The 27,989-nt window shown below is 43.6% G+C and overlaps 1 protein-coding gene across 2 annotated transcripts; it reads right to left on the minus strand.

The window, feature by feature from the left end:
* Nucleotides 1-5: 5 nt before the first annotated feature.
* Nucleotides 6-27,986, minus strand: LOC133653442 (interferon regulatory factor 4-like). Of its 2 annotated transcripts, XM_062052700.1 has the most exons (9): nt 27,553-27,986; nt 7,424-7,619; nt 7,278-7,348; nt 7,049-7,115; nt 2,664-2,768; nt 2,216-2,602; nt 757-875; nt 511-591; nt 6-431 (listed from the first exon to the last, which is right to left on the minus strand). In XM_062052700.1, the coding sequence occupies exons 1-8, from the start codon at nt 27,727-27,729 to the stop codon at nt 541-543; spliced, it is 1,173 nt and encodes a 390-aa protein (XP_061908684.1). In that variant the 5' UTR covers nt 27,730-27,986; the 3' UTR covers nt 6-431; nt 511-540. The 2 variants fall into 2 exon arrangements, with proteins under 2 accessions (XP_061908684.1, XP_061908683.1); XM_062052699.1 differs by having other exon boundaries at nt 6-591.
* Between the last annotated feature and the right edge of the window lie 3 nt (nt 27,987-27,989).

Here is a 27,989-nt window from a genome sequence, read left to right on the forward strand (position 1 = left end):
TTTATATTTACAAATCCCACAACGTGCCAACTTCACTGATTTTGGTGGTTTTGTAGGTCAATTTCTCAATTCCGTTGGCCTGGTTTTGAATGTGTTTCACCATGACAAAGAAAAATAAACTCCAAATATTTCAACCAGATGTTATTCAGACAGCATGACGACATGACTTTGGGGGCTCCAGTGTACTGAAAAATGATACATTTCTCATACAAAAACATTCACAATTATTTTCCCTAACACAATTCTGCTCTTTGCTGTTTTCCATGGCAGGTAAAGGAGGAAATAATAATAATAATAATAATAATAATAATAATTTTGTCTCCCGGCTGGTTTGGGAACGCCTCGGGATCCCCCGGGAAGAGCTGGACGAAGTGGCTGGGGAGAGGGAAGTCTGGGCTTCCCTGCTTAGGCTGCTGCCCCCGCGACCCGACCTCGGATAAGCGGAAGAAGATGGATGGATGGATGGATAATTTTGCTGGTTCATGACAGGATTAATGTTCTCAGCTTTACCTAGGACAGGACTGTCAATCTTGTTCTTGGTTAGTCCGAGCTGAACCTCTCCAGCAGATCCACTGCAAACATGGGAACCACCTGTGTTGGGCACAATCAACACTGCAGTGACCTCTACTGGTTCTTGAAGGTACTACAACTATTTGCAAGTTGGGCTTAATCAACAATGCAGTGACCTCTACTGGTTCACGACGGTACTACAACAGTCTGAATGTTATGTCAACAATTGTCGGTCACGCTTCCCACCTGCACCATGACAAGCTTCTGGGTTTTAGGGGTGGTCGGGTCCGGGTACTCCTCTCCAAAGCACAGTTCAATGCTGTAAAGAGGCGGTGTTCCCTTTCCTTGCAAACAGCGATGAAGATCTGCATAAAGAATGTTTCAGATTATTCATATTTTGTATATGAAGAGGTTTTTATGACCCAGGTAAAGTTCCTTAAAGACCTACTGAAACCCACTACTACCGACCACGCAGTCTGATAGTTTATATATCAATGATGAAATCTTAACATTGCAACACATGCCAATACGGCCGGGTTAGATTACTAAAGTGCAATTTTGAATTTCGCGCGCAATATCGTGCTGAAAACGTCTCGGTATGATGACGCCTGCGCGTGACGTCACAGATTGTAGCGGACATTTTGGGACAGCATTGTGGCCAGCTATTAAGTCGTCTGTTTTCATCGCAAAATTCCACAGTATTCTGGACATCTGTGTTGGTGAATCTTTGGCAATTTGTTCAATGAACAATGGAGACAGCAAAGAAGAAATCTGTAGGTGGGAAGCGGTGTATTAGCGGCCGGCTGCAGCAACACAAACACATAGCCTGTGTTTCATTGTTTACATTCCCGAAAGATGACAGTCAAGCTTTACCATTGGCCTGTGGAGATCTGGGACAACAGAGACTCTTACCAGGAGGACTTTGAGTTGGATACGCATATGCGGTACCGTAAGTACGTACGCAGCTGCGGCTTCCAAACATTTGATCGCTTGCCCGTACGTGCGTGCCGCTATGTGCATGTCACGTACGTAACTTTGGGGACTTTGGGGAAATATATGTGCTGTATGAACTTTGGGGAGGTGAACGGTACTTTGGGCTGTGGGATTGAGTGTTTTGTGCGGGTGTTTGAGTTGTATTGGTGGGTTATATGGACGGGAGGTGTTTGTTATGCGGGATTAATTTGTGGCATATTAAATATAAGCCTGGTTGTGTTGTGGCTAATGGAGTATATATATATGTCTTGTGTTTATTTACTGTTTTAGTCATTCCCAGCTGAATATCAGGTCCCACCCGCCTCTCACAGCATCTTCCCTATCTGAATCGCTTCCACTGCCCTCTAGTCCTTCACTCTCACTTTCCTCATCCACAAATCTTTCATCCTCGCTCAAATTAATGGGGAAATTGTCGCTTTCTCGGTCCGAATCGCTCTCGCTGCTGGTGGCCATGATTGTAAACAATGTGCAGATGTGAGGCGCTCCACAACCTGTGACGTCACGCTACTTCCGGTACAGGCAAGGCTTTTTTATCAGCGACCAAAAGTTGCGAACTTTATCGTCGACGTTCTCTACTAAATCCTTTCAGCAAAAATATGGCAATATCGCGAAATGATCAAGTATGACACATAGAATGGACCTGCTATCCCCGTTTGAATAAGAAAATCGCATTTCAGTAGGCCTTTAAACACGGTTGTTGGGGTTCAATTACCATTGAGAAATGTTGAGTTGTCAAGCAATTTGAAAGTCTTCTCTCGTTCTAGTTTGTTGGGCCGATCGGTGTGCTGGGCCGCCGGGCCGCTCCAGTACACCCTGCACTGGCAGAAGCGCTTGATAAACACCCCATCGGGGGCCACCCATATGAGCACACCCCTCTCCAGGTGGCAGAGGAGGCGATTGATGGCTTCCAGCGTGAGCGCGGACATGTGTAAGGAGCTTGCGGGAGGAAAGGAAAGCTGCTGTGCGGTGCAGGGCCCGTAAATACGCTCACTCGCTACCGGACCCCGACCCTGCAGGATGAAGCAGCCGTCCGGACTGGTGGTGGTGCTCACCAGCACCGTGCGGCCCTGGTACAAGAAGGTCACCTGCATGGTGAAATCTGCGAGCACAACATGTGATGAGCAGGTTTTATCTCACCAGTCTTGGTCTGCCTGACTTACTTGCTATGCTGTGGATGGAGCTGCAGAAGGTCAGAGGATCAAAGTGCTGAAGGGGAACTTTTTTCCCAGTCATCTCACAATATATGTGGTCCCTTATAGGCACGTCTAAGGCACAGTGGAAGTGATGAGTCAGCACTTGTCAAAGTGAAGCTTGGAACATGGCATCGCTTTAGTGGATGCCACGTCACCATGGCAACATGTCGTCGCTTTAGTGGATGCCACGTCACCATGGCAACATGTCATCATTTTAGTGAATGCCATGTCACCATGGTAACATGGCATCGCTTAAGTGGATGCCACATCACCATGGTAAAGTCGCATTGCTTAAGTGGATGCCACTTCACCATGGCAACATAGCATCGCTTTAGTGGATGCCACGTCACCATGGTAACATGGCATCACCTTTGTGGATGCCACATCACCATGGTAACATGGCATCACCTTCATGGAAGCCACGTCACCATGGTAACATGTTATCACTTTAGTGGATGCCACGTCACCATGGCAACATGTCATCACTTTAGTGGATGCCACGTCACCATGGCAACATGTCATCACTTTAGTGGATGCCACGTCACCATGGTAACATGCTATCACTTTAGTGGATGCCACGTCACCATGGTAACAAATTATCCCTTTAGTGATCACCATGTCACCATGGTAACATGTCATCACTTTCATAGATGCCACGTCACCATGGTAACATGTCTTCACTTTCATAGATGCCACGTCACCATGGTAACATGTTATCACTTCAGTGGTCACCATGGTAACATGTTATCACTTTAGTGGATGCCACGTCACCATGGTAACATGTCATCACTTTCATAGATGCCACGTCACCTTGGTTACATGTTATCACTTTAGTGGTCACCACATCACCATGGTAACATGTTATCACTGTAGTGGATGCCATGTCACCATGGTTACATGTCATTACTTTAGTGGTCACCATGGTAACATGTCATCACTTTAGTGGTCACCATGGTAACATGTCATCACTTTCGTGGATGCCACGTCACCATGGTAACATGTCATCACACTAGTGGATGCGACGTTACCATGGCAACATGTCATCACTTTAGTGGATGCCACGTCACCATGGCAACATGTCATCACTTTAGTGGATGCCACATCACCATGGTAACATGTCATTACTTTAGTGGATACCACGTCACCATGGTAACAAAAACATGTCATCATTTTGGTGGTCATCACATCACCATGGCAAAATGTTATCACTTCAGTGGTTGCAACGTCACCATGGCAACATGTCATCATTTTAGTGGATGCCACGTCACCGTGGTACCAAAAACATGTCATCACTTTGGTGGTCATCACATCACCATGGCAACATGTCATCACTTTAGTGGATGCCACGTCACCATGGTAACATGTCATCACTTTAGTGGAATGCCACGTCACCATGGTAACATGTTATCACTTTAGTGGTCACCACGTCACTATGGTAACATGTCATTACTTTAGTGGAATGCCACGTCACCATGGTAACATGTTATCACTTTAGTGGTCACCACGTCACCATGGTAACATGTCATCACTTTAGTGGAATGCCACGTCACCATGGTAACATGTTATCACTTTAGCGGTCACCACGTCACCATGGTAACATGTCATCACTTTAGTGGAATGCCACGTCACCATGGTAACATGTTATCACTTTAGCGGTCACCACGTCACCATGGTAACATGTCATCACTTTAGTGGAATGCCACGTCACCATGGTAACATGTCATCACTTTAGTGGATGCCACGTCACCATGGTAACATGTCATCACTTTAGTGGAATGCCACGTCACCATGGTAACATGTCATCACTTTAGTGGATGCCACGTCACCATGGTAACATGTCATCACTTTAGTGGACGTCACGTCACCATGGCAACATGTCATCACTTTAGTGGATGCCACGTCACCATGGCAACATGTCATCACTTTAGTGGATGCCACGTCACCATGGTAACATGTCATCACTTTAGTCGTCGTCACGTCACCATGGCAACATGTCATCGCTTTAGTTGATGCCACGTCACCATGGTAACATGTCATCACTTTAGTGGATGCCACGTCACCATGGTAACATGTCATCACTTTAGTGGAATGCCACGTCACCATGGTAACATGTCATCACTTTAGTGGATGCCACGTCACCATGGCAACATGTTATCACTTTAGCGGTCACCACGTCACCATGGTAACATGTCATCACTTTAGTGGAATGCCACGTCACCATGGCAACATGTCATCACTTTAGTGGATGCCACGTCACCATGGTAACATGCTATCACTTTAGTGGAATGCCACGTCACCATGGCAACATGTCATCACTTTAGTGGATGCCACGTCACCATGGTAACATGTCATCACTTTAGTGGAATGCCACGTCACCATGGTAACATATTATCACTTTAGCGGTCACCACGTCACCATGGTAACATGTCATCACTTTAGTGGAATGCCACGTCACCATGGCAACATGTCATCACTTTAGTGGATGCCACGTCACCATGGTAACATGCTATCACTTTAGTGGATGCCACGTCACCATGGTAACAAGTTATCCGTTTAGTGATCACCATGTCACCATGGTAACATGTCATCACTTTCATAGATGCCACGTCACCATGGTAACATGTCTTCACTTTCATAGATGCCACGTCACCATGGTAACATGTTATCACTTCAGTGGTCACCATGGTAACATGTTATCACTTTAGTGGATGCCACGTCACCATGGTAACATGTCATCACTTTCATAGATGCCACGTCACCTTGGTTACATGTTATCACTTTAGTGGTCACCACATCACCATGGTAACATGTTATCACTGTAGTGGATGCCATGTCACCATGGTTACATGTCATTACTTTAGTGGTCACCATGGTAACATGTCATCACTTTAGTGGTCACCATGGTAACATGTCATCACTTTCGTGGATGCCACGTCACCATGGTAACATGTCATCACACTAGTGGATGCGACGTTACCATGGCAACATGTCATCACTTTAGTGGATGCCACGTCACCATGGCAACATGTCATCACTTTAGTGGATGCCACATCACCATGGTAACATGTCATTACTTTAGTGGATACCACGTCACCATGGTAACAAAAACATGTCATCATTTTGGTGGTCATCACATCACCATGGCAAAATGTCATCACTTCAGTGGTTGCAACGTCACCATGGCAACATGTCATCATTTTAGTGGATGCCACGTCACCATGGTACCAAAAACATGTCATCACTTTGGTGGTCATCACATCACCATGGCAACATGTCATCACTTTAGTGGATGCCACGTCACCATGGTAACATATCATCACTTTAGTGGAATGCCACGTCGCCATGGTAACATGTTATCACTATAGTGGTCACCACGTCACTATGGTAACATGTCATTACTTTAGTGGAATGCCACGTCACCATGGTAACATGTTATCACTTTAGTGGTCACCACGTCACCATGGTAACATGTCATCACTTTAGTGGAATGCCACGTCACCATGGTAACATGTTATCACTTTAGCGGTCACCACGTCACCATGGTAACATGTCATCACTTTAGTGGAATGCCACGTCACCATGGTAACATGTCATCACTTTAGTGGATGCCACGTCACCATGGCAACATGTTATCACTTTAGCGGTCACCACGTCACCATGGTAACATGTCATCACTTTAGTGGAATGCCACGTCACCATGGTAACATGTCATCACTTTAGTGGAATGCCACGTCACCATGGTAACATGTTATCACTTTAGCGGTCACCACGTCACCATGGTAACATGTCATCACTTTAGTGGAATGCCACGTCACCATGGTAACATGTCATCACTTTAGTGGATGCCACGTCACCATGGTAACATGTCATCACTTTAGTGGATGCCATGTCACCATGGCAAAATGTCATCCCTTTAGTCGTCGCCACATCACCATGGCAACATGTCATCGCTTTATTGGATGCCACGTCACCATGGCAACATGTCATCACTTTAGCTGATGCCACGTGACCATGGTAACATGTCATCACTTTAGTGGACGTCACGTCACCACCCATTGACCCTCTTTAGTGGACACCACATCACCAGGGTAACGTGTCATTACTTTAGTGGACACCACGTCACCATGGTAACGTGTCATCACTTTAGTGAACACCACGTCACCATGGTAACGTGTCATCACTTTAGTGAACACCACGTCACCATGGCAAAATGTCATCACTTTAGTGGACGCCACGTCACCATGGTAACGTGTCGTCACCTAACCACCCATTGACCCTCTTTAGTGGACACCTATCCAATAATGAAAGTTCGCTATCAAAGAAGAACACATGCTTGTGTTTGCAGCGCTTACCAAGTTCTTCCCCTCCTTCTCCATCTCTTTCTTCTCCTTCTCTTTCTTTGCAGACTTCAAATGATTGCTTTCGAAAACAAACACAAAAAACGAGGACAGATGTTTGCTTTGTTGGATCCACCGATGTTCTCTCATTGTTCTTTGGCCAAGTAGTGCACATCATTATCTCCTAGCCATGGAACAATCATCATATTTGATGCACAGAAACCACTGCCTTGGTTTTCCTTACCTGGGTTTCTGGACAAGCAGGGCTCCTTGGCGATGCCTCAGCTCGGGTGTTGTATTTGGTCTGTGCAGACTCTGTGAAGCACCAGTAGATGAAGATGAGCCCACATGCCAAACATATTCTAGTCCAAGGATTCTTCCTGTCTTTACCGGTCTGACCAGTTGGTCCAGCGCCTTCCCAGATGCGGTACACCTTATAAGGCTCCGAGACGTCCTGCTGGCAGAGTTCTGGCACCACCTGGAAGTCTGTGCTCTTGTTGAGTGCACATCGCAGACGAGTCTTCCACACGCTGGGGTTGGCCCGATCCTGTCCCTCCCTGTGTTTGCCTTTGTGCAAAGCCCAGGCCTGAAATATGTCCGTCAGCAATGACTCCGATTAATTCAGTGGATTCTTTTAGTGGACCAACAATGTTAGCTGCATGACTGATTTACCAAGATCCATACACCACGCCATAAACAGTGTGTGCAGTCTAGACTAGGACTCGGGACGCAGGGGGAACCTATCCCAGCTGCACTCGGGCGGAACTCAGGGTACACCCTGGACAAGGAAGGTGGCGTACACCCTGGACTAGGAAGTCAGGGTAGACCCTAAATAAAGAAGTCGGGGTACACCCTGAATAAAAAAGTCAAGGTACACCCTGGGGCGGTAAAGCTCGATTGGTAGAGTGGCCGTGCCAGCAACATGAGGGTTCCAGGTTCGATCCCCGCTTCCGCCATCCTAGTCACTGCCGTTGTGTCCTTGGGCAAGACAGTTTACCCACCTTCTCCCAGTGCCACCCACACTAGTTTAAATGTAACTTAGATATTGGGTTTCACTATGTAAAAGCGCTTTGAGTCACTACAGAAAAGCGCTATATAAATATAATTCACTTCACCTTGGACAAGGAAGGCATGGTACACCCTGGACAAGTACGGTGGGGTACACCCTGGACTAGGAAGTCAGGGTAGACCCTGGATAAAGAAGTCAGGGTACACCCTGGACAAGGAAGGCATGGTACACCCTGTACAGGGAAGGCAGTGTACACCCTGGACTAGGAAGTCAGGGTAGACCGTGGACAAAAAAGTCAGGGTACACCCTGGACAAAGAAGGCAGTGTACACCCTGGACAAGGAAGACAGGGTACACCATGGACTAGGAAGTCAGGGTAGACCCTGGATGAAGAAGGCAGGGTACAGCCTGCATAAAAAAGTCAAGGTACACCCTGGACAAGGAAGGCAGTGTACACCGTGGACTAGGAAGTCAGGGTAGACTCTGGATAAAGAAGTCAGGGTACACCGTGGACTAGGAAGTCAGGGTACACCCTGGACAAAGAAGGCAATGTACACCCTGGACAAGGAAGACAGGGTACACCCTAGATTAGGAAGTCAGGGTACAGCCTGCATAAAAAGGTCAAGGTACACCCTGGACAAGGAAGGCAGTGTACACCGTGGACTAGGAAGTCAGGGTAGACCCTGGATAAAGAAGTCAGGGTACACCCTGGACAAGGAAGGCAGTGTACACCGTGGACTAGGAAGTCAGGGTACACCCTGGATAAAGAAGTCAGGGTACACCCTGGACAAGGAAGGCATGGTACACCCTGTACAGGGAAGGCAGGGTACACCCTGGACTAGGAAGTCAGGGTAGACCGTGGATAAAAAAAGTAAGGGTACACCCTGGACAAAGAAGGCAGTGTACACCCTGGACAAGGAAGACAGGGTACACCCTGGACTAGGAAGTCAGGGTAGGCCCTGGATAAAGAAGTCAGGGTACACCCTGGACAAGGAAGGCAGTGTACACCCTGGACTAAGAAGTCAAGGTAGACCCTGGATAAAGAAGTCAGGGTACACCCTGGACAAGGAAGACAGGGTACACCCTGGATTAGGAAGTCAGGGTAGACCCTGGATAAAGAAGGCAGGGTACAGCCTGCATAAAAAAGTCAAGGTACACCCTTGACAATGAAGGCAGCGTAGACCCTGGATAAAGAAGGCAGGGTACAGCCTGCATAAAAAAGTTAAGGTACACCCCTGACAATGAAGGCAGCGTACACCCAGGACTAGGATGTCAGGGTAGACCTTGGATGAAGAAGTCAGAGTACACCCTGGACAAGGAAGGCAGGGTACACCGTGGACAAGGAAAGCAGGGTACACCCTTGACTAGGAAGTCAGGGTAGACCCTGGATGAAGAAGTCAGAGTACACCCTGGACAAGGAAGGCAGAGTACACTGTGGACAAGGAAGGCAGGGTACACCGTGGACTAGGAAGTCAGGGTAGACCCTGGATAAAGAAGTCTGGGTACACCCTGGACAAGGAAGGCATCGTACACCCTGCACAGGGAAGGCAGGGTAGACCCTGGATACAGAAGTCAGGGCACACCCTGGACAAGGAAGGCAGAGTACACCGTGGACAAATAAGGCAGGGTACACCCTGGACAAGGATGGTGGGGTACACCCTGGACAAGGAAGGCGGGGTAGACCCTGGACAAGGAAGGTAGTGTACACTCTGGACAAGGAAGGTGGTGTACACCCTGGACAAAGAAGGTGGCATACACTCTGGACAAGGAAGGCGGGGTAGACCCTGGACAAAGAAGGTGGCATACACTCTGGACAAGGAAGGTGGTGTACACCCTGGACAAAGAAGGTGGCATACACTCTGGACAAGGAAGGCGGGGTAGACCCTGGACAAGTGTCCACCTCATGACAGGGCCAACACAGACAGACAACATTCACACACGAGGGACAATTTAGTGTTGACAATCAATCTATCCCCAAGTGCATGTTTTTAGAGGTGGGAGGGGCCTATCCCCAGGTGCATGTCTTTTGAGGTAGGAGGGAGTTGGAGTACATGGAGAGAACCCACGCAGTCACAGGGAGAACATGCAAACTCCACACAGAAAGACCCAGAGCCCGGGAATTGAACCCTGAACTTTCTTGCCTTGAGGCACGGGTACAAACCACTGGTGCATCGTGCTGCCTACATTTGATTTCCACAACGTCAAAAAGATCGAGGCAAGAACACAACATTCACTTTTTCACCAATGCATTTGATGCTTCATATTCATATTCGTATTTGTAAGGACTATTTATGTCGGCCATCATTTTGGGTTGTAATAATAAAGTGAGGAATCAAACAAGAGTCAAAGTCTTTCATATACTTTTTGATATGCTGGCACGTTTGAATATAAAAGATTGCAAACCGAATATTACAACAATTTCAAATGAATTCAAATCTGGCTGTGAGCAGGCTACTGTGCGAACACATTTTGTTGTAATTAACACAAATGTTATTTATATTGGGAGTAATCAGAGTCAGCCACCTATTTCAAAGTTTTACGTACCATTGCAGTTATAATTATAAGTAATATAAGTAATTATAAGTAGACATGTGATTTATAAACATCATCAAATCGGATGCAATGAATATTTGTGTAACTATAAGTCGACATGTGGTTTATTAACATCATCAAAATAAATTAAATGAATATTTGTGTAATTATAAGTAGACATGTGATTTATTAACATCCTCAAAATGGATGAAATAAATATTTGTGTAATTATAAGTCGACATGTGATTTATTAACATCCTCAAAATGGATTAAATTAATATTTGTGTAATTATAAGTCGACATGTATTTTATTAACATCATCAAAATGGATGAAATTAATATTTGTGTAATTATAAGTCGACATGTGATTTATTAACATCATCATAATGGATTGAATTAATATTTGTGTAATTATAAGTCGACATGTGATTTATTAACATCATCAAAATGGATGAAAAAATATTTGTGTAATTATAAGTAGACATGTGATTTATTAACATCCTCAAAATGGATGAAATTAATATTTGTGTAATTATAAGTCGACATGTGATTTATTAACATAATTAGAACGGATGAAGTCAATATTTGTGTAATTATAAGAAGACATGTGATTTATTAACATAATTAGAACGGATGATGTCAATATTTGTGTAATTATAAGTAGACATGTGATTTATTAATATCCTCAAAATGGATGAAATGAATAGTTGTGTAATTATAAGTCGACATGTGATTTATTAACATCCTCAAAATGGATGAAATTAATATTTGTGTAATTATAAGTCGACATGTGATTTATTAACATCATCATAATGGATTGAATTAATATTTGTGTAATTATAAGTCGACGTGTGATTTATTAACATCATCAAAATGGATGAAAAAATATTTGTGTAATTATAAGTAGACATGTGATTTATTAACATCCTCAAAATGGATGAAATTAATATTTGTGTAATTATAAGTCGACATGTGATTTATTAACATAATTAGAACGGATGAAGTCAATATTTGTGTAATTATAAGAAGACATGTGATTTATTAACATAATTAGAACGGATGATGTCAATATTTGTGTAATTATAAGTAGACATGTGATTTATTAATATCCTCAAAATGGATGAAATGAATAGTTGTGTAATTATAAGTAGACATGTGATTTATTAACATCATCAAAATGGATGAAATTAATATTTGTGTAATTATAAGTCGACATGTGATTTATTAACATCATCAAAATGGATTAAATTAATATTTGTGTAATTATAAGTCGACATGTGATTTATTAACATCATCAAAATGGATTAAATTAATATTTGTGTAATTATAAGTCGACATGTGATTTATTAACATTGTCATGACGCGGAGTCGAACCCGCGTTTCGTCTGCAGCTGGAGCTGCAGACACCTCTGCTAACCCCTCTGCTGGCATCATGCTCAGACACGCCTCTGCTCACGCTGAGCACAACACACCCACACAGCAACAAGCCTGCAAACAATCACTTATCAGCACAGCTGGACTTGACGAGGGGCAGCGGCATAAAGACCAGCGGACCCGAGGAACCTTTGCCAGAGCGTCGCTAATCTTCCCAGTAAGCATCACGTCTGGCATTCCCGCCCCTGAGCTTTGCTATTTGCTCTCTCTCCGTGTCTCCCTTGTTCATGTCCCTTGTGTCTTCCGCAGTAACTGACTTCCTCGATCCACGACCTCCCTGCTCGGACCCAGACCACGCTGCCTCGTTCCTGCCCTCGACCTCTTGCCTGTTCACGAACTGCCTCTTTGCCTTACCCCTCTGGACTCGACGAAAGATACAACCAACACTCACAGACAACAACCCCTGGTAACATTTACACTATTAATATTACACATAGTCTACACTCATTCACTTAGAGTAGCATACACACGCCACATATTCATCAAAGGTTTGAATAAACCTTGTGAACCGCAGTTGTGCCCTGGTTGTCGCCTCCTTCCCTTCTCTGTACACAACAGTACGTTCTGGCCACAACATGTCGGAACCAGGCGACAACGGCAAGCCCCAGGCCCGGCCATCCAGAACTTCTGACCTGGCTATCCTTAGTTCCGTCGTGAGCGAGCATCAGGTTCGTTTTTCTGCTCTTGAGGACAGTCTGGATAGAGCGTTTTCCCGACTGTATACTAGGCTGGACAGCCTATGCCCTGGGGCCAGTCCTAGGCCCGTGGTACCCCCACATGCGTCCCAAGTCCGGAGACCTGAACACTGCAGTCTGGAACGGGAACCCAGGATTGCCAGTCCGAGGCCCTTTGAGGGAGACTTTGAGCTATGTAGGGGTTTTCTGGTACAATGTGACCTCATTTTTTGTCATCAGCCCTCCCGCTATTCCACCGATGGCGCCAAGATTGCATTCATTTTTGCTTTGCTTTCCGGACCGGCACTTAAGTGGGCTACGGCCGCCGTCGACAGGACCGTGGGTCTCAACTCTGACTACTGTGCTTTCCGTGCTGAATTTCGGGCCGTCTTCGATCACCCCAAGGATGGGGGGGATGCGGCCGGACGTCTGCACTCCATCTCGCAGGGCTCACGCTCCGTGGCAGCCTACACCCTGGAATTCCGGACCCTGGCGGCGGACAACGGTTCCGTCGCGGCCTCTCTGAGGAGATTAAGGACGGTCTGCTGAGAGACAGACCTACTTCCTGCAAAGACCTCATCGAGTTGGCCCTCCAATTTGGTCTAAGACTTTGTGAACGTGCAGCAGAGCGAGGCCAGAGAGCAGCTTCTAGAAACCCAGGATTCCCTCCGCCTCTTTCAAGGCGGAGGGAATCCTGGTGAGCCATACTTTATTTCCCCGTAAGGAAGAAAACCCAGACATTCTGCTACCCGCTACTCTGGCCTGGGACAAGAGGAGCGTACAAGTGGAGGCATTTGTGGACTCTGGAGCAGACGAGAGTCTTTTGGACTACGAGTTCGCCCGGCAGATGGGCATTCCCCTGATCTCCCTGGACAAGACACTGCCTGCACAAGCCCTGGATGGACGGCCGTTGGGCCCCATCAAGTACCGCACGGAGCCCCTCTCCATGACCATTTCCGGTAACCACAGGGAGACCATCAGCCTTTGGGTGCTGGAAGCTCCAGTAGCCCCACTGGTTCTTGGAAGATCTTTGCTTCATCTCCACAACCCCCATATCTCTTGGACTTCTGGAAAAATCCTGGCTTGGAGCACACCCTGCATGGCCAACTGTCTCAGGTCAGCGCCCCTTCCGGTCCACCACTCCACTACCACGACTCCCCCGGCCGATTTATCCCTGGTCCCTGCTTGCTACCATGACTTAGCCGAGGTCTTCAGCAAGGTACGTGCACAGGGACTACCCCCTCATAGACCCTATGACTGTACCATTGAGTTACTCCCTGACGCTACTCTGCCTTCTAGCCGCCTTTACAATCTGTCTCTTCCAGAGAAGGAGGCTATGAGGGAATACATTACGGAGGGCCTTGCCTCGGGCATCATTACCCCGTCCAAGTCTCCATTGGCCGCAGGATTCTTTTTCGTGGCCAAAAAGGACGGGTCCCTTCGGCCCTGCATTGATTACCGTCACCTAAACAACATCACCATCAAGAACAAGTACCTTCTTCCGCTACTCAACTCTTCTTTCGAGTCCTTGGCACCTGCTACCGTCTTCACCAAACTGGATCTCCGTAACGCCTATCACCTGGTATGGATCAGAGAGGGGGACGAGTGGAAAACGGCCTTCAACACCCATATGGGGCATTATGAGTACCGGGTAATGCCTTTTGGTCTTACCAACGCACCTGCAGTTTTCCAAACACTTGTCAACGACATCCTCCGGGACATGTTGGACCAATTCGTGGTAGTATACCTGGACGACATTCTGATTTTCTCCCGTAACCTCTCTGACCACCAGCGTGTCCTGCAACGTCTCCTGGAGAATCGTCTATTCGTGAAGGCAGAGAAATGCAGCTTCCACTCCTCTTCAGTGGAGTTCCTGGGATTTGTGGTCGAAAAGGGGCACATAAGACCCGACCCGAAGAAGGTTAAGGCCGTAGGAGAGTGGCCTCAACCTACTAGGACGGAACTTCGGAGGTTCCTCGGCTTCGCCGGCTTCTACCGGCGATTTATTCGGGACTTCAGTAGGGTTGCTGCACCGCTCCACTCCCTCACGTCAACTAACGTGCCCTTTGTGTGGACACTTTTGGCTAGAAAGGCCTTTGAGGACTTAAAAGAGCGTTTCGTTTCAGCCCCCATTCTCGTCCACCCCGACTTAGACAGTGCTTTCCTGGTGGAGGTGGACGCCTCAGACTCTGGGATTGGGGCTATTCTCTCACAACGGTCCAGAAGGGACAATTTGATTCACCCTGTGTTTTTTTTCTCTAGGCGCCTGACCCAGGCTGAGCTAAACTACGACGCTGGGAATAGGGAATTATTGGCGGTCCACGAGGCCCTGGCTGAATGGAGACATTGGCTGGAAGGAGCTAGACACCAGTTCCAGATCCTGACCGATCACAGCAACCTTCTGCACATCCGAGCTGCCAAAAGACTCAACAATCGCCAGGTAAGGTGGCAGCAGTTTTTCTCCCGCTTCAATTACGTGCTCTCTTTCAGGCCTGGGTCTAAGAACACTAAGGCTGACGCACTATCCCGGTTATTCGTGAAAGAGACCACCTGTCCGTCTGTGGCGGAGCCCATCCTCCCTCCCACTCGCATCGTTGGAATGGTGACTTGGAAGGTGGAGGACCTGGTCAAGTCTGCGCTGCGCGCCAATCCAGGACCGGGAGGTGGACCACCCAACAAGCTTTATGTCCACCGGGAGCTACAATCCAGGGTCCTGGATTGGGGGCACTCCAGTCTGTTCTCTTGCCATCCAGGCTTTCAACGATCCCTATCGCTGCTGCGAAGACGTTTTTGGTGGCCATCCATGGCCAAGGATACATGTGAGTTCATCGCTGCTTGTACTACTTGTGCCCGTAGTAAGACGTCACACAGGCCTCCTGCTGGTCTCCTTCATCCTCTCTCCATTCCTGCCCGTCCCTGGTCACACATGGCCCTGGATTTTGTCACGGGATTCCCAGCCTCCAGAGGTAACACCACCATTCTTACTATTGTTGACCGTTTCTCCAAGGCAGCCCACTTCATTCCTCTGCGCAAGTTACCTTCTGCCTCAGAGACGTCTGATCTTCTCACACTACACGTCGTCAAGCAACATGGTATCCCAGTGGACATCGTCTCTGACCGAGGGCCTCAGTTTACGTCACAAATATGGAGAGCCTTCTGCAAGGGAATCGGGGCCTCGGTCAGCCTCACATCGGGATACCATCCCCAGAGCAACGGGCAGGCTGAGAGGGCAAACCAAAGTTTGGAGACCATGCTACGCTGTGTCGCCAGTCGTCAACCCACGTCCTGGAGCAAGTTTTTGCCTTGGGTGGAATTTTCCTACAACTCCTTGAAGAGCTCCGCTACCAGTATGTCCCCATTTGAGTGCTCGTTGGGCTATCAACCCCCCCTTGTTTCCCCAACAGGAACTGGAAATCGCTGCGCCCTCGACTAGGGCTCATATTAGGCGGTGTCAGAGGGTGTGGAGAGCCGCTCGTGCGGCCTTAGAGAGGGCCTCCGAGAGGATGTGCCGCAACGCCAACCGTCATCGCATTCCGGCCCCGTCCTATCGGCCAGGACAACAAGTTATGCTACTCACAAAGGACCTCAGCCTCCAGGTACCATCTAGAAAATTGGCACCACGTTACGTTGGTCCTTTTGCCATCTTGTCCATCATAAACCCTGTATCTGTCAAATTGGCTCTTCCACCCTCGGTCAAGCGGCACCCAGTGGTCCATGTGTCCCAGATTAAACCGGTAGCGGAGAGCGCTCTGTCCCCTCCTGACCCTGCCCCCCCACCCTCGAGGTTCTTGGCGAATGGAGATCAGGTTTGGACGGTCAAGGAAATCCTCAGGGTCCGTTGACAAGGTAGGGGGCTCGTTTATCTGGTCGACTGGGAGGGATATGGGCCAGAAGACAGATCTTGGGTTCCTGCCTCCTATCTTGCCGATCCCTCTCTTCTGGAGGATTTCTACCGTGCCAATCCTGATGCTCCCCGGCACTCGTCGGGGGCCTCGCATAAGGGGGATACTGTCATGACGCGGAGTCGAACCTGCGTTTCCTCTGCAGCTGGAGCTGCAGGCACCTCTGCTAACCCCTCTGCTGGCAGCATGCTCAGACACGCCTCTGCTCGCGCTGAGCACAACACACCCACACAGCAACAAGCCTGCAAACAATCACTTATCAGCACAGCTGGACTTGACGAGGGGGAGCGGACCCGAGGAACCTTTGGCAGAACGTCGCTAATCTTCCCAGTAAGCATCACGTCTGGCATTCCCGCCCCTGTGCTTTGCTATTTGCTCTCTCTCCGTGTCTCCCTTGTTCATGTCCCTTGTGTCTTCCGCAGTAACTGACTTCCTCGATCCACGACCTCTCTGCTCGGACCCAGACCACGCTGCCTCGTTCCTGCCCTCGACCTCTTGCCTGTTCACGAACTGCCTCTTTGCCTTACCCCTCTGGACTCGACGAAAGATACAACCAACACTCACAGACAACAACTCCTGGTAACATTTACACTATTAATATTACACATAGTCTACACTCATTCACTTAGAGTAGCATACACACGCCACGTATTCATCAAAGGTTTGAATAAACCTTGTGAACCGCAGTTGTGCCCTGGTTGTCGCCTCCTTCCCTTCTCTGTACACAACAAACATCCTCAAAACGAATGAAATGAATAGTTGTGTAATTATAAGTAGACATGTGATTTATTAACATCATCAAAATGGATTAAATAAATATTTGTGTAATTATAAGTAGACACATTGGCGTTGTTAGGCCTATTTTAGGGGGGCTCAAGCCCCCCTAAAATGTTCTTAAGCCCCCCTAAATAATTTGGTGTTAAAAAAAAAAAATATATATATATATTTATCTTTTTTTTTTTATTTTTACAAATACATGCCGACATATTCATTGTAAAGTGGCCGAATTTTCTCTGCGACCTTGCTTGCGGTCTTTGGACTTGTTCATATAGAAAATGCCCACATCACTCAAAATCCAGTCCGCATTTTCTCTGCGACCTTGCTTACGGTCCTTGGACTTGTTTGATTGATTCATTGAGACTTTTATTAGTAGGTTGCACAGTGAAGTACATATTCCGTACAATTGACCACTAAATGGTAACACCCGAATAAGTTTTTCAACTTGTTTAAGTCGGGGTCCACTTAAATTGATTCATGATACAGATATATACTATCATATATACTATCATCATAATACAGTCATCACACAAGATAATCACATTGAATTATTTAAATTATTTACAATCAGGGGTGTGGAGGGGTGGGGGGGAGGGGGGGGATATGGACATCAAGTAGTGGACATAGAGAGAGAGAGAGAGAGAGATCAGAAGGCATAAGAAAAAGAAAAAGTATCTGCATTTGATTGTTTACATTTGATTATTAGCAATCCGGGGAGGGTGTTAGTTTAGGGTTGTAGCTGCCTGGAGGTGAACTTTTATTGCTGTTTTGAAGGAGGATAGAGATGCCCTTTCTTTTATACATGTTGGGAGCGCATTCCACATTGATGTGGCATAGAAAGAGAATGAGTTAAGACCTTTGTTAGTTCGGAATCTGGGTTTAACGTGGTTAGTGGAGCACCCCCTGGTGTTGTGGTTATGGCGGTCATTTACGTTGTTCATATAGAAAATGCCCACATCCCCCAAAATCCAGTCCGCATTTTCTCTGCGACCTTGCTTGCGGTCCTGCAGGTGTACGAAGCACATTAGCACACAGCACTGCAGAACAAGAACCTTGTGTCTGCAATTGTAAATCATTTAGTTTTTAAGTTTTGTGTTTCTTGTAGAATCTATATAAAGTAATATACATTAGCCTATTGTTAAAATAATGAAAAAAAAAATCATCATTAAATATATTTGTTTTATTGTATTGTTACATTAATAGCTGTTGTATTATTATAGGATGGCTTGTTAAACATTTCATAGGATTTTCAGAGGGAGGAAAAACCAAGACATTTAATATAAAATGTAAAATGAATAAATACATAAAAAGAAAAAGAAAAGGGGAGCATTTAATTTCGTCCCTTGCATTTTTTTTTACCGACGACTAAACTACGTTAATCTCAAGCCCTGGAAGTTACATTTTATTGTTTGCATTATTTGTTTCAGCATTGCACTTTGAAGATGGTCCCTCAGCTCTTCGACAGCTTTGGCTTTTTTTCAGATCAGCAGACGGACTCTAAGACTTTCTTATTTACAGTATATATAAACGTTTCTCATTTCTTTCAGACTTCCATATATATCTAATTTCCTTAACGGCTTGCCATAATATATATATGTATAAATATATTATATACAGTGTTGGGACTAACGCGTTACAAAGTAAGGCGTTACTGTAACGCCGTTAGTTTCGGCGGTAACTAGTAATCTAACGCGTTATTTTTTTATATTCAGTAACTCAGTTACCGTTACTACATGATGCGTTACTGCGTTATTTTACGTTATTTTTTATGTAGTATCGGCTAGAAACAGAAGCGCTGCGGTGTCGTTCTTCTGAATCTTCCTCTGTCACATGCCGGAGAGAAGAAAAGAGGCGTGTGTGTGTGTCTGGGTGTGGGTGTGGGGGGGAGAGACACACGTGATCCGCGGTTTGATATATAAAACAAAACAAAAAGGTTGTTCGCATGCACGTTCAGTCCACACACAGCGTGGTCATGGCGAGCGGAGTAACGGAGGAGCTTGAACGCCTCGCGCCATTTAATCGGTGTGTTTATAGGAGCAGACTCAGTTGTGCAAGACGAGGGTTTTAAACACATGCTGAACGTGCTTGAGCCACGTTACGACATCCCGTCGCGCACCCACTTCAGCGATAAGATTGTGCCAGATCTTTATGAGCAGGAGAAGAAAAAAGTTGTAGATGAACTATCCAGAGCATCATCTGTTGCGCTCACGACAGACTGGTGCACATCCAGGGAAACTATGTGACGATAAGCGCTCACTTCATCACAGCAGACTGGCAGATGAGAAGACACGCCCCCTCTACGAGAGTCACATTGCGCAGGTACTGACACAAGCAGTGGAGGAAGGGAAGATAAAGATATCCCAGTCACAAGTGATGATGCCAAAAATCTAATAAATGCAGTGAATGAGGCAGGACTGGGACCACAGATAGGTGCTTTGCACATGTAGTGAATTTGGCATCACATCTCAGTCAATAGGATGGATCAGGAAGGAGGTTTCCTAGCACAACAGCTGCTCATGTGCTTAAGACAAAGCAAGAAATGCTAAAACTGCCTACTCATAAAGCTCATACATGATGTCCAAACGAAGTGGAACTCCACTTATGATATGTTGGAGCAGCAGGCAGCTATATACTCTGCATTGACCCACAACACCCTGAAGAAAAATGTCAAAGACATCATCAACCTGTCTGATGATGATGTGAGAGTGGCAGAGGAGGTCCTCCAGGTGCTTAAACCCCTCAAAAGTGTTACATCTCTACTGAGCACTGAAACTTCACCATCTGTGTCAATGATCCTGCCACTGAAAACAAGGATTCTACAATCCATGGCTCCAAGTGTGGAAGACAGCAGCATCAGGCTTTATTTCACTATTTATGTTTCAAGGAAGATGATGTGCCTTCTTATGTTGCACTTTCAGTTGTTTTTTATTAATGGTCATTGGTCCAAGTTTAAAGAAAGGAGAAATGCCTTTTTATGTTGCACTGTTTTTCATTAATTATGTTAAAATGAAAATAAAAATGCATGTCAAGTTGATCAACTGATTGTATTATTCTCCAGTGCAATAACAGTATTGTAATGAAGGCTAAAAGGGCATTAATGGGAGCTTTAAAAAAAAAGAAGAAAAAAAGAAGTAACTAAATAGTTACTTTTCACAGTAACGCATTACTTTTTGATGTAAGTAACTGAGTTAGTAACTGAGTTACTTTTGAAATTAAGTAACTAGTAATTGTAACTAGTTACTGGTTTTCAGTAACTAACCCAACACTGATTATATACAAGCCAAATTATCCCAATCCAGATATTACTTTAATTCAAGTAATTAAGTAATATTTCCAGGGCTTGAATTTACAACCATTTAGTCACATATGTGCCCAAAATGTAATCTGTGCAACTTCAAAATATTTGGGAACAAACAATTATTGTATTGTGAGATAAAGTGGTGGCATTAGCCTCTATGTTGTGAATGAATAACATAGAGGCTAATGCCATCACTTTCATTGTGTTTCAGTGTACCTTGAAGGATCATGCAAGTAATTGTTTCTTTTTGATGCTGTAAACAAAATGTCACTGTGCAACCCCATGTTTGTTGTTGTACTGAACACAGATTGGAAATAAACCCACTGAAATAATAATAATAACAATGAATCATGTCTAAGTCTTTGTTAGCCGTTTGTGAAGTTTTGTGCTAGTGCGCTCCGTTCGCTCGCATCCTGTGCATCTCCTGGGGGCTAAGCCCCGTCTGTCCTTAAAAGCTAGTGACGCCCCTGAGTAGACATGTGATTTATTAACATAGTTAGAACGGATGATGTCAATAGTTGTGTAATTATAAGTCGACATGTGATTTATCAACATCCTCAAAATGGATGAAATTAATAGTTGTGTAATCATAAGTAGACATGTGATTTATTAACATCCTCAAAATGGATTAAATTAATATTTGTGTAATTATAAGTAGACATGTGATTTATTAACATCATCAAAATGGATTAAATGAATATTTGTGTAATTATAAGTCGACATGTGATTTATTAACATCCTCAAAATGGATGAAATGAATAGTTGTGTAATCATAAGTAGACATGTGATTTATTAACATCCTCAAAATGGATTAAATTAATATTTGTGTAATTATAAGTAGACATGTGATTTATTAACATCATCAAAATGGATTAAATGAATATTTGTGTAATTATAAGTCGACATGTGATTTATTAACATCCTCAAAATGGATGAAATGAATAGTTGTGTAATCATAAGTAGACATGTGATTTATTAACATCCTCAAAATGGATTAAATGAATATTTGTGTAATTATAAGTAGACATGTGATTTATTAACATCCTCAAAATAGATGTAATGAATAGTTGTGTAATTATAAGTCGACATGTGATTTATTAACATCCTCAAAATGGATGAAATGAATAGTTGTGTAATTATAAGTAGACATGTGATTTATTAACATCCTCAAAATAGATGTAATGAATAGTTGTGTAATTATAAGTCGACATGTGATTTATTAACATCCTCAAAATGGATGAAATGATTAGTTGTGTAATTATAAGTAGACATGTGTTTTATTAACATCCTCAAAATGGATGAAATGAATAGTTGTGTAATTATAAGTCGACATGTGATTTATTAACATCCTCAAAATGGATGAAACGAATAGTTGTGTAATTATAAGTAGACATGTGATTTATTAACATCCTCAAAATGGATGAAACGAATAGTTGTATAATTATAGATAGACATGTGATTTATTAACATCCTCCAAATGGATTAAATTAATAGTTGTGTAATTATAAGTCGACATGTGATTTATTAACATCCTCAAAATGGATGAAATGAATAGTTGTGTAATTATAAGTAGACATGTGATTTATTAACATCCTCAAAATGGATGAAATGAATAGTTGTGTAATCATAAGTAGACATGTGATCTATCAACATCCTCAAAATGGATGAAATAAATAGTTGTGTAATTATAAGTAGACATGTGATCTATCAACATCCTCAAAATGGATGAAACAAATAGTTGTGTAATCATAAGAAGACATGTGATCTATCAACATCCTCAAAATGGATGAAATAAATAGTTGTGTAATTATAAGTAGACATGTGATTTATTAACATCATCAACAGGGGCGTCACTAGCTTTTAAGGACAGAGGGGGCTTAGCCCCCAGGAGATGCACAGGAACGTAGCGCACGAGCACAAAACTTCACAAACGGCTAACAAAGACTTAGAAATTATTCATTGTTATTATCATTATTTCAGTGGGTTTATTTCCAATCTGTGTTCAGTACAACAACAAACATGGGGTTGCACAGTGACATTTTGTTTACAGCATCAACAAGAAACAATGACTTGCATGATCCTTCACTGAAACACAATGAAAGTCATGGCATTAGCCTCTATGTTATTCATTCACAACATAGAGGCTAATGCCACAACTTTAGCTCACAATACAATAATTGTTTGTTCCCAAATATTTTGAAGTTGCACAGATTACATTTTGGGCACATATGTGACTAAAATGGTTGTAAATTCAAGCCCTGGAAATATTGCTTAATTACTTGAATTAAAGTAATATCTGGATTGGGATCATTTGGCTTGTATATAATATATTTATATATATATATATTATGGCAAGCCGTTAAGGAAATTAAATATATATGGAAGTCTGAATAGAAATGAGAAACGTTTATATATACTGTAAATAAGAAAGTCTTAGAGTCCGTCTGCTGATCTGAAAAAAAGCCAAAGCTGTCGAAGAGCTGAGGGACCATCTTCAAAGTGCAATGCTGAAACAAATAATGCAAACAATAAAATGTAACTTCCAGGGCTTGAGATTAACGTAGTTTAGTCGTCGGTAAAAAAAAATGCACGGGACGAAATTAAATGCTCCCCGGGACGATGGCTTTTAACCATATTTTTTCTTTTTCTGTATTTATTCATTTTACATTTTATATTAAATGTCTTGGTTTTTCCTCCCTCTGAAAATCCTATGAAATGTTTAACAAGCCATCCTATAATAATACAACAGCTATTAAAGGCCTACTGAAATGATTTTTTTTATTTAAACGGGGATAGCAGATCCATCCTATGTGTCATACTTGATCATTTCACGATATTGCCATATTTTTGCTGAAAGGATTTAGTATAGAACAACAACGATAAAGTTTGCAACTTTTGGTGTCTGATAAAAAAAGCCTTGCCCCTACCGGAAGTAGCGTGACGTAGTCAGTTGTTCGCCTCCTCATATTTTCCTATTGTTTTCAACGCAGCTAGTGCGATTCGGACCGAGAAAGCGACGATTACCCCATTAATTTGAGCGAGGATGAAAGATTTGTGGATGAGGAACGTTAGAGTGACGGACTAGAATGCAGTGCAAGACATATCTTTTTTTGCTCTGACCGTAACTTAGGTACCAGCTGGCTCATTGGATTCCACACTCTCTCCTTTTTCTATTGTGGATCACGGATTTGTATTTTAAACCACCTCGGATACTATATCCTCTTGAAAATGAGAGTCGAGAACGCGAAATGGACATTCACAGTGACTTTTATCTCCACAACAATACATTGGCGAAGCTCTTTAGCTACTGCGCTAACGTGATAGCATCTGGCTCAAATGCAGATAGAAACAAAATAAATAAATCCCTGACTGGAAGGATAGACAGAAGATCAACAATACTATTAAACCATTTACATGTAACTACACGGTTAATAATTCTCAGCCTGGCAAAGCTTAACAATGCTGTTGCTAACGACGCTGAAGCTAACTTAGCAACCGGACCTCACAGAGCTATGCTAAAAACATTAGCGCTCCACCTACGCCAGCCAGCCCACATTTGCTCATCAACACCCGTGCTCACCTGCATTCCAGCGATCGACAGCGTGACGAAGGACTTCACCCGATCACAGATGCGGTTGGCGGCTAGCATCGGCTAGCGTGTCTGCTATCCAAGTAAGTCCTCCTTGTTGTGTTGCTACAGCCAGCCGCTAATACACCGATCCCACCTACAACTTTCTTCTTTGCAGTCTCCATTGTTCATTAAACAAATTGCAAAACATTCACCAACGCAGATGTCCAGAATACTGTGGAATTATGAGATGAAAACAGAGCTATTTTGTATTGTTTTCAATGGGGTACCGATACTTCTGTTTCACTGGCTACGTCACGCACATACGTCATCATCCAAAGCCGTTTTCAACCGGAAGTTTAGCGGGAAATTTAAAATTGCACTTTATAAGTTAACCCGGCCGTATTGGCATGTGTTGCAATGTTAAGATTTCATCATTGATATATAAACTATCAGACTGCGTGGTCGGTAGTAGTGGGTTTCAGTTGGCCTTTAATGTAACAATACAATAAAACAAATATATTTAATGATGTTTTTTTCATTATTTTAACAATAGGCTAATGTATATTACTTTATATAGACTCTACAGGCTTATGAACATTTTAGGGGGGCTTGAGCCCTCCTAAAATAGGCCTAACAACGCCAATGATCATCAATATGGATAAAATGAATATTTGTGTAATTATAAGTCGACATGTGATTTACTAACATCGTCAAAAAGTGAACATTCATGTTCTAAACCAGGGGTCACCAACGCGGGCACCAGGTAGCCCGTAAGGACCACATGAGTAGCCCGCCGGCCTGTTCTAAAAATAGCTCAAATAGCAGCACTTACCTGTGAGCTGCCTCTTTTTTTTAAATTTTATTTATTTACTACCAAGCTGGTCTCGCTTTGCCTGACATTTTTAATTCTAAGAGAGACAAAACTCAAATAGAATTTGAAAATCCAAGAAAATATTTTAAAGACTTGGTCTTCACTTGTTTAAATAAATTCATTAATTGTTCTACTTTGCTTCTTATAACTTTCAGAAAGACAATTTTAGAGAAAAAATACAACCTTAAAAATGATTTTAGGATTTTTAAACACATAGACCTTTTGGGGCGGTATAGCTCGGTTGGTAGAGTGGCCGTGCCAGCAACTTGAGGGTTGCAGGTTCAATTCCCGCTTCCGCCATCCTAGTCACTGCCGTTGTGTCCTTGGGCAAGACACTTTACCCACCTGCTCCCAGTGCCACCCACACTGGTTTAAATGTAACTTAGATATTGGGTTTCACAATGTAAAGCGCTTTGAGTCACTTGAGAAAAAGCGCTATATAAATGTAATTAACTTCACTTCACTTCACATTTTAAATTCCTTCCTCTTCTTTCCTGACAATTTAAATCAATGTTCAAGTAAATATGTATATTTTTATTGTAAAAAATAATAAATACATTTTAATTTAATTCTTCATTTTAGCTTCTGTTTTTTCAACGAAGAATATCTGTGAAATATTTCTTCAAACTTATTATGATTAAAATTCAAAACAATTATTCTGGCAAATCTAGAAAATCTGTAGAATCAAATTTAAATCTTATTTCAAAGTCTTTTGAATTTCTTTTAAAATTTTTGTTCTGGAAAATCTAGAAGAAATAATGATTTGTCTTTGTTAGAAATATAGCTTGGTCCAATTTGTTATATATTCTAACAAAGTGTAGATTGGATTTTAAACTATTTAAAACATGTCATCAAAATTCTCAAATTAATCTTAATCAGGAAAAATTACAAATGATGTTCCATAAATTATTTTTTAAAGTTTTTCTCTTCTTTATTTCGGTTGAATTTTGAATTTTAAAGAGTCGAAATTGATTGATTGATTGATTGATTGATTGAGACTTTTATTAGTAGGTTGCACAGTGAAGTACATATTCCGTACAATTGACCACTAAATGGTAACACCCGAATAAGTTTTTCAACTTGTTTAAGTCGGGGTCCATTTAAATTGATTCATGATACAGATATATACTATCATATATACTATCATCATAATACAGTCATCACACAAGATAATCACATTGAATTATTTACATTATTTACAATCAGGGGTGTGGAGGGAGGGGTGGGGGTGGGGGGGGGGGGGATATGGACATCAAGTAGTGGACATAGAGAGAGAGAGAGAGAGAGAGAGAGAGAGATCAGAAGGCATAAGAAAAAGAAAAAGTATCTGCATTTGATTGTTTACATTTGATTATTAGCAATCCGGGGAGGGTGTTAGTTTAGGGTTGTAGCTGCCTGGAGGTGAACTTTTATTGCGGTTTTGAAGGAGGATAGAGATACCCTTTCTTTTATACCTGTTGGGAGCGCATTCCACATTGATGTGGCATAGAAAGAGAATGAGTTAAGACCTTTGTTAGTTCGGAATCTGGGTTTAACGTGGTTAGTGGAGCACCCCCTGGTGTTGTGGTTATGGCGGTCATTTACGTTAAGGAAGTAGTTTGACATGTACTTCGGTATCAGGGAGGTGTAGCGGATTTTATAGACTAGGCTCAGTGCAAGTTGTTTAACTCTGTCCTCCACCTTGAGCCAGCCCACTTTAGAGAAGTGGGTAGGAGTGAGGTGGGATCTGGGGTGGAGGTCTAGAAGTAACCTGACTAGCTTGTTCTGAGATGTTTGGAGTTTAGATTTGAGGGTTTTGGAGGTGCTAGGGTACCAGGAGGTGCATGCGTAATCAAAAAAGGGTTGAACGAGAGTTCCCGCCAGAATCCTCAAGGTGCTTTTGTTGACCAGAGAGGAAATTCTGTAGAGAAATCTCGTTCGTTGGTTAACCTTTTTGATTACCTTGGTTGCCATTTTATCACAGGAAAGGTTAGCCTCTAGAATGGAACCTAGGTAGGTGACCTCATCTTTCCTGGTGATGACACTGTCACCTACTTTTATTTTTATTTTATTAAATTGAAGATAAACTATGTTTCAAAATGTAATTGTCATTTTTTTTCGTGTTTTCTCCTCTTTTAAACCGTTCAATTAAGTGTAAATATCATTAATTATTAATAATAACATAGAGTTAAAGGTAAATTGCGCAAATAGGCTAGTTCTGGCAATTTATTTAAGTGTGTATCAAACTGGTAGCCCTTCGCATTAATCAGTACCCAAGAAGTAGCTGTTGGTTTCAAACAGGTTGGTGACCCCTGCTCTAAACTAGAGCTGATGAATACTAAGTAATAAGTTAGTCATGTGAGGGCGGCCATGAACCTGCAGCGAGACACCACGTGACAGTGGAAGGAAGAAACGTGTTCGATGTGTGAGTTTTGTTCAGCGTGTTGAAATGTTGAAGACTGAAGAAGCTTACCTTGAAGAGGGCGGCATCTTCCGTCTGCTTGTAGTCCTTCTTGGCCGCGTGCTTCCAGGGGATCCTGACCATGGTCTTGCGGGAGTCGTGCCAACACAGACCCTCGAACGCACCTGAGTCCACCTGCGCCAGCAGCCACTCCTTCAGGTGCAGCTTGGAGCCTTCGTCCATCTCCATCTCACCTGCACCAACATGGACCTTTGGAAAGAACGTTCACTTCACTTCCGACCGACGAGAGCGAAAGTGAAAGTTTACACACGGCGCGCATTACTTTCGCTTTCCCTTCGCAAGATCTCCGGGGTTCACTTTCGGCCGTTTCCGGCTTCAACACAACAAAAGACTTCTAAGTAAGTCTAACATCTTTTTTTGTGACTCTCTTGCGACATCGAACAAAACATTTGGAATAAGTAACTGCAACTATAAACCATACTTTATGA

Source organism: Entelurus aequoreus, linkage group LG07 (genome assembly GCF_033978785.1).
Source record: "Entelurus aequoreus isolate RoL-2023_Sb linkage group LG07, RoL_Eaeq_v1.1, whole genome shotgun sequence".
Classification (NCBI taxonomy): Eukaryota; Metazoa; Chordata; class Actinopteri; order Syngnathiformes; family Syngnathidae; genus Entelurus; species Entelurus aequoreus.